The sequence below is a fragment of the Carassius carassius genome, chromosome 43, assembly GCF_963082965.1.
Source record: "Carassius carassius chromosome 43, fCarCar2.1, whole genome shotgun sequence".
NCBI lineage: Eukaryota > Metazoa > Chordata > Actinopteri > Cypriniformes > Cyprinidae > Carassius > Carassius carassius.
This window is the reverse complement of record NC_081797.1, coordinates 3505904-3514190: the sequence shown is the minus strand read 5'-3', so window position 1 is coordinate 3514190 and position 8287 is coordinate 3505904. Positions and strand designations below refer to the sequence as shown.

Sequence of the window (8287 nt, the reverse complement as noted above, 5' to 3'; positions counted from 1 at the left end):
CTTCCAGCTGGAGGGTTGGTCACTGCAGTAAACCATCGTTAATTACTCCACATCTACATGCCATGAGTCACGAATAGGGCTGCAAAACAATTAATCGCGATTAATCGATTTAAAAAAAGTTTGTTTACATACTATATGTGTGTGTACTGTGTATATTTCTTATATACACACATTTATTAGCACTGTCAAACAGTTAATCACTATTAATCGCATCCAAAATAAAAGTTTATATTGTTTACATAGTGTATATATGTTGAAAATATTTACATGAATATATTTATATTCATATAATTGATATTATATATTAATATTTAATATATAAAATAACATTTCTCTTAAATATATACATGCATGGGTGTGTATTTATGTATACCTAATAAATATATACAATACACACAAATACATTTTTTTTTTTTTTAACGATTAACCGCAATTAACTGTTTTGTAGCCCTAGTCACAACTAGTCACGAAACGAAATCAGTCCTCATTATAATTCCTGTCCATGTCCTCCTTTTGGCTATTTTCGAGCCATTTTATTTTTCCTGTTCATCTGAAATGATTTTACTTTTAAATATCATATATGTTAATTAACTGCATTGAATTTTGTTAGTTAAATACTCATCTTTTTTTGTCACTTGCCCTCTATTTGAAATCATGTTTTGCATTAGAAAACCTGTTTCCAGAGTAAAATATAAATAACGTAATTGTAAAGGTGTGATCATATTAGCGAAATTTGTCAATAGTGTAGCAATCTATAAAGCGCAGCTAAAAATAGACTTTTATGTAACTGCACAAGCATACAATTGACTGAGGCCCATTTCTTCTTGGAGTAAAACAAAGGCAGCTTCGTATCTTCCAATTCACTTTATATCATACAATACAACATTTATTATTTCTTACACTTTTTCTTGAGGTGATGTCACATTGGGAAAAAAAAAAATATATATATGTTTTTGTGGCTACAATATATGCTAAATATATGTTGCAAACAGTGAAATTCAATTAAATATATTTTTTAAATAAATATATACCCAAATATATTTATAAATGTATTTCAGGGGCAAGAAAATACATTTCCAATCTTACAGTAGCCTACTTTTAAGCTAAATATAATTGTGGATATCCTATAAGAGATCAAAAGGTAGGTTTATAATGATTTAATAATGTTTAATATTTTTTATATATTGCACTATTGTATTTTTGGAGCATTTTAAATTGTCCCTTGCTAATGTGTTATATGTTTGCACGTGTTATAAATAACAAATCACGTTTTGTTTTAAATGCAACATATGTGAATGCATTTTCTTAGACTGAAATATATACGTAGAGGTCAAAGAATATTTTTTAATTGAATTTGAACATTTATAATATATTTTCAAAAATATACAAAATGGCCAAAAATATATTGGTAGAAAATATTTACATAAATATATTTTAAAACATATTCGGCCATTTTTCTTTTTTGTATGCTTTGAAATATATTTGAAAATATATATATATATATTTCTTTTTTTGTGCTGTTGGAAATGTTATAAACCAAACAGCTTTCTGTTGGTCAGTGCAGAAAATCTGTGTGACCTGGTTGCAAAATCTGTACGAGGAGCTCTTTAGACTTCATGTGAAAATCCTTATCAGGTATATTCATACAAAATGACTGGATCTCGCCTACAAAAATTTGCAGAACACCTTATGAAAAAGTTTAAGAAATAAAGATGCATTGTTGAGTTGCACTAGTAACAGCAATTGTAAAAAAAAAAAAGTTTTTTATACTAAAGCAAAACAGGCATTAATTAATTATATTTTTATGCAGTTACATAGTCAATTTTTATTATAATAGAGTTTTATAAAAAATATGCCAAGCTTTCGATACAGTGTTTTTCATCCACTTTACTGTTACTGCAGTCTGCTGTTGACCTGGTTCGTGTTTGTTGTGTTGATGCGCTTTGCCCCGTGGGTTAATAGTGTCACACCTTGTCCCAAAACATGTCTTCATGCTCAATCTTTTCTAAGCAGTGACCCTTCTTCTTCTTCAAAAACTATTGTGAGATTTAAAATGTAGCACTTAACGTTTGAATGAGTTTCGCAGAAAGACGTTTACATGCTATACAAGCCGAAATCAAGTGCACCATTTGGGATCTCAAGTGGCTTATGGGTAAATTGTAATGAGCTCAGACAAAGCATTGAAAGAGATATTTTTACAAGCACAAGGTTAAACGTTTGCAGCAAGGAAAGACATTCATCCATGATGCCATACTAGCCATACTACCTCCAGTAGGTGGAAAAGTGTTTGTTCTCTGATATATTTGCCATTAAAGTTCACATACACCTCAGTTTGTGTAACTGTGAACACTTTGGTTTGCTGTTTAACACAGTAGCTCTTAAGCATCATTCACACAGTTCGTATACTTGCGTTTTGTTTGTGCTGTTTTGTAATTGTCTTATGTACACAAGTCAGGTGTTTTGGGCATCATGTCATACTGTATTTTCAAAATAGTAAATATACAAAATAGTTCCAACTTTTACAATCATGTTGTTTTTTTGAACGCAATCGTGTGTAAACCGACTCGTAGGACAAGGCTGTCAGTAAGCAACAACAAGCCGCGTGATTATTCTTGGTTTGTTTAAAATTTGAACGCACAAAATCCTCAATTCATATCTAGTCCTTTAAATATATTAAATGTTACGAAAAAACAAAGAAGTAATTTATGACGTACTGTTTGTAACGTTTTATGCATTTAATTGTACTGTACACAACCGACTGCAGAATAAATGTCCCACAAGAGGTTATCTGTAATATTGCACTTGTATACATGTTCATTATAATAATTAATTAAATGCATCTAAATTTTCAGAGATGTCTAATTTGTTTTTACACCACATGCACAATATTAAGCGCACCATATTTGTGCGTGCACTCAGCAAATCATCAAAGGTTTCTAATGACACCGTGTTTTTGCAGCATTGAGCAGTTTAGCCAATCACAGAGATATATGTTGATTTCTGGAACGCAGTGGCCAATCAGGCGATGGAATCCGCTCAACGCTTAAAACACTGGAGTTTTGAATTTGCTAAGTGCGTAGTTCCTCTCAAGGAATCCTCTCATCATATAAACAAAGTGTAGACACTGTGTAAATTAAAGATTTCTTAATTTTAACGGACATTTGTGAGATTGAGATAAACTGAAAAAAATGACAGCTTTTTAGTAATTATAGTGTGCAATATGAAGAATTTCCTATTTATTAGCCACTATGGATAAATAACTACAGGAATAACAAAGTGTGGTAAACGGTAAAGCTGTTTGAGCAACAAAACAGTATGTTTATGATTATAAATGAAAATAATATGATAACAAAATAGCACTTCAACCAGCATAACTTAAAATAACTTCAAGTGAATTACATCGGAAGCCTCGCACATTGAAGTTACAAATGGCTGCATCCGTTCTAGCGTTAATAATAAAGTGCAAAGTAGTTCACCAATATTTGCACCTCAACACTGAGATTTAACAATTATATTTTGAAATCTGTCGCTTGCCAGTCAGCAGTCACATGACCTCTTCTCCAGATGTTCTCCTTCATCTACTGGATGAGAGTCTGAGTGCAGGAAAACAGTCGGTGAATCTGACTGGCTGTCCTGATGGACTATTCCTCCGTGTCGCTCTATGAGTTCCCGTGCCATCAGTTCGAACGCTTTCTCGATGTTGTGATGCTGTTTGGCCGAGGTCTCGAGCGCCGCCAGCGCACCTGTCCGCTCCGCTAGCGTGCATGCGTCCTCAAACAGCACCTGCCGCTGCGCCTCCAGGTCACACTTATTACCTGCAGCACGAAAATATACCATGAATATCGAGTTTGTTTGCTGCTAAAATATCCTGAATAGTTTTCAAAGATTTGATTCAAATAGCCAATGATAGCGATTTAAAAAAAAACACTGCAAAGAAAAATGGGACAAGAACTAAGTAAAAAAATAACAAATGAATCATTGTCAATTTAATAAATTAAATACACATGCACATACAATATATATATATATATATTTCTGCTGTAAAATACTAAAATGGTTTTATTTAAAAATTCTGCTGTAAAATAATGTGTGTATGTGTATATATATATATATATATATATATATGTATTAGTGCTGTCAAATGATTAATCACATCCCAAAATGTTTTTGTTTACATAATATGTGTGTAAAGTGTTTATTTATTATGCATATATAAATACACACACATGCATGTATATATGTAAGAAAAATTATATTTATATAAAAATGTATTTATATATACACAGTACAGGCACATATATTATGTAAACAAAAAACTTATTTTGGATGTGATTAATGCAATAAACGTTTTATTGTATTTATATATATATATATTATTATTATTATGCAATTGGACGTCAAAAAGTCGAATGTATAAAAGGTTAAATATATATATATACATTTTTTTTTTATAAAAAGTATTTATTTATATAATATACATATGTATATATTTTTATCATAATAATTTTACCTGCTATCATGTGACCATTAAGTGCACATGTGAATGTCTTAAATGATTGAATTGTCTTTTTAAACCTTAGGGGGAGCTCAAGTATATATTTTATGTCAAAGGGGTTCAGCTGGCTGACAAAAAAGTTAGTGACTCGCAGCTCTGACCTATCAGAACGAAGACCACGTTGGCGGCTCCATACTGCTCCACACCCTGGATCCAGTGCGGCAGAGACTCAAAGGTGGGCCGTCGGGTCAGATCGTACACGATCATGGCGCCGTGAGCGCTTCGGTAGTAACTCTGTGTGATGGTGCGGAAACGCTCCTGTCCCGCCGTGTCCCAGACCTGCATCTGATCTCAAGAACATCACACAGATCCACAGACACCATCACAAATACATCTCTTTAAAATCTCAGGTGTCTCTTCTAGACTCCGTGGAGGCTCCTGAGAAAAACACTCCAGTAATCTCACGTCTACTGAAGAGATCACGGTCTCAAACTGTGCTCACATTTACCAAGATACAGCCAAAAGATCTGCAGTCAACGTCTGAAATCAAACATGAAGAATGGAGAGAAATGATCTGAACTTCTATTGTATAGCTCTATATTAACTCTAATTCTTATTTTATTTCTTTAATTCTTCTGTTTGTATGATTCTATTTTCACAGAAAAATATCGGTTTAAAATCAATATATACTTATTATTAATACTATTATTATCAATAAATAAAATGCATTTTATGTATTGATTTAAATTACACACAATATATTTGTATTATTCTATTTTGATGTTAAATATTAATACCATTATCAATAAATCATGTTTTTTATTTTATTTTGTGTGTTGATTTAATTATACACACTCACACAATATATATAATATATATATATAATTGTATTGATATATTTGATATATTTACCATATATAATATGCATTATGTATTCATTTAAATTAATTTTTGTTATTTATATATTTTTTAAAAATATTTATTGTAGAAACATTTAAATGAAATCCCTATGAAAATGAAATAAACTTTTTCATACATGGTTAATACATACATATAATTACTGGTAATACATTATATAATTTTATGTATTCATTTAAGTTCATTTCCTTTATTATTTCATAATAATAAATGTCTGAACTTTATTTATTTAATAAAAAATAATGAAAATAACTTATTTTGTTAAATATTATTGCAATTTAAAATAACAGTTTCTATTTGAATATACTTTAAAATAAAAATTATTCCTGTGATCAAATCTGAATTTTCAGCATAATTACTCCAGTCCTTAATTTTTTCAGGATTCTTATATATATAATAACAACAAAAACAGCATTTATTTAAAATGGACATCTTGTGTTACAATATACACTACCGTTCAAAAGTTTTTTTGTTTTTTGTTTTTTTGTTAATGGATACTTTTATTCAGGAAGAATGTGTTAAATTGCTAAAAATAGACATTAAAGACTCATATTGTTAAATCATTATATTAGAGTGATTTCTGAAGGATCATGTGACACTGAAGACTGGAGGAATGATGTATATGCATTCAATCCTAAACAGCCTTTATAAGAAGAGATCTTTTAAAGCTCACCTTCACCCTCTTGCCATCGATGTCTATCGTGCGAACGGTGAAGTCCACTCCAATAGTGTTGTGCTGGCTGTCACTGAAGAGCCCAGACTTGAAGCTGTGGATCACGCAGGTCTTTCCCACATTACTGTCGCCAATCAGGATGATCTTGAACAGAAAGTTACAGCGGTCTTCATCCTCCTGCCCTGTGGACTGCATTTCTGCATTAAATACTCACAGATCGTGACCCACAGACCCCGAAATGATTCATTCAGGGTGCCAAAGTCACAGCTCCAGTGCTATTTCCACCATATCAGCAATCAGTTCTCTGAAGACAGGCCTTTTCTGGAAGCTAGCACGAAAATCGCATATTAAGAAGTCACTATTCTGCCCAAACAAAGCGAGGTGACCTCGTCACACAGCATTAACTCAACATTGACTCATTTTTTCTGCCATGTCCCTTGTTTTCTGTGAAACACTGAGTCAAATGCAAACAGACACACCCCTGTCTACCTGCGTCTGGAGGTGAGACGTCCAGTCGCCTGCCCACCTGCACCACTGCGTCTCTGCCAGTTGCAGTTTGTTTGTAGATATTCCAATCTATTGGAAAAGAAAATGTGCATATTTAAAGTTTTACATATGAGAAAAAACCTTTTAGCCTTCTAAGCATGATTCTCAAGTAAAAAAAAAGAAAAGATATGAACATATGCTTCTAAGAAAGCACTAGACTACAAATCAAACAAAGCAGCGCTGCTGTCTTGAAAGGTGACCTTTGCTCAGCAGAACAGGATATAAACACATAACTCACGTACACCGTCTTGCTCTATTGCACACAATCACGGGTCACATTCGTAACAAATGAGACAAACTCCAGATCCATCTGTCACTCAGTCTTATAAACCACAGGAAGAACAGGCAGTGGCACTTACAATATGTCTGCTCCAGTAAAGTGTGTTTATGTGAATGTGGAGGGCTGAAATCTACAGTAATGTGTGTAAACGGTGAATGCACACCCACACACACATCATTAGCTCAAGTGAACACGAGGCTCTGCTGCTCGCCGGACAATACACACATCTGTGTATGAGGAGTGTGCTTGGCTCTCGGCTCGGTTCAGAGGTCAGAGGTCTTTGTGTCTGGTCACAGGTTGACTCGGGGAAATGCAGATAAGCCAGTTAATGACTCCTGGTTGACTCAGAAAAAGTATTTTGTTAAACTACACCATGACAGTCTACCATGAGTACAAACACTGGTTGATCTGAAAATTATGCTCAATTACATCAAAATGTAAATGTGTAACTGGACTATTATATATTTTTATATTAAAAGGAAATGTGAATATTTGACCATACAAAAAAAAATTTTTTTTGTTGAGTGGTTTAAGTGGTTTTGGGTATTTTATTTTTAAATAAAACCCAACATTTTAGCAAATTGTGCATTTAAAACAATTATTTTGTATTATTTCCACAAATTTTAAATATTTAGTAATATTTTTGTCTTAAAAACCTTTTAAATAGTTTATTTTAAATAGTTATTAATTTGTCCATTTAAAACGTTTTTATTAATTTGTCCATCTTTATTTTTTAAGAGGATCTCCTACAAACTTGCGCTCTTGCAGTGTATAAATATATATATTTTTTAACATAAATATTCTATATAGATACTTAAAACAATTGAGGTAATAATAATGCTATGTATATGTAATTTAAAATTGATGTAATTTATCAAGGATGCATTCAAATTATCAAAAATGACAGTAGAGACATTTATACTGTTACAAAGATGTTGACCTCTTTTGATATTTCAATTAATCAAAAAATCCTGAAAAAATTAATCACACTTTCCACAAAAAGGTGGAGACCTGGACCTCAATGAAGTGTGCAGGAGGGCAGCTGCCAAACTCTCTTTCGACTGGCCTTCACAGCAGGAGATCCAGGGCCCAGAGAGAGATTTATATAATGGAAAGAGGCTGCCATCGTGCACTTCCCCTGCCAAGCAGCTGATTCCAGCTGTTCCAGCATGAGTCGCAGAGGACGGATGCTTGTACACAGGATGGGGCGCAGTGTGTGAGAGCAGAATAGCGAAGGGAAAAAATGAATGCACATATTAACTTCATGGAACTGTTGCCAGTGTTTCTGGTATAAAAACATTTTATATAGTTCCTAAGGAACCGCCACATTTTAATCAGATCAGAAACACAATGGTGGTGGCATACATGAATCAAC

General features: G+C 32.7%; 1 protein-coding gene across 1 annotated transcript; it reads right to left on the bottom strand.

Annotated features, from left to right (window-relative positions):
• Nucleotides 1-3519: 3519 nt before the first annotated feature.
• On the bottom strand, nt 3520-7373 carry LOC132124747 (ras-related protein Rab-19). Its single transcript, XM_059535905.1, has 3 exons — nt 6087-7373; nt 4657-4840; nt 3520-3815 (listed from the first exon to the last, which is right to left on the bottom strand). Exons 1-3 carry the CDS (start codon nt 6279-6281, stop codon nt 3538-3540), a joined length of 657 nt encoding a protein of 218 aa, XP_059391888.1. The 5' UTR covers nt 6282-7373; the 3' UTR covers nt 3520-3537.
• Nucleotides 7374-8287: the final 914 nt, after the last annotated feature.

Excerpts from the sequence above, each read along its gene's own strand:
- LOC132124747 (XM_059535905.1), bottom strand. The coding sequence starts at position 6,281 with ATGCAGTCCACAGGGCAGGAGGATGAAGACCGCTGTAACTTTCTGTTC. Across the intron at positions 4,841-6,086 it reads TCGATGGCAAGAGGGTGAAG|ATGCAGGTCTGGGACACGGC; the intron begins GTGAGCTTTAAA and ends TCTTGAGATCAG. Across the intron at positions 3,816-4,656 it reads CGTGGTCTTCGTTCTGATAG|GTAATAAGTGTGACCTGGAG; the intron begins GTCAGAGCTGCG and ends TTCGTGCTGCAG.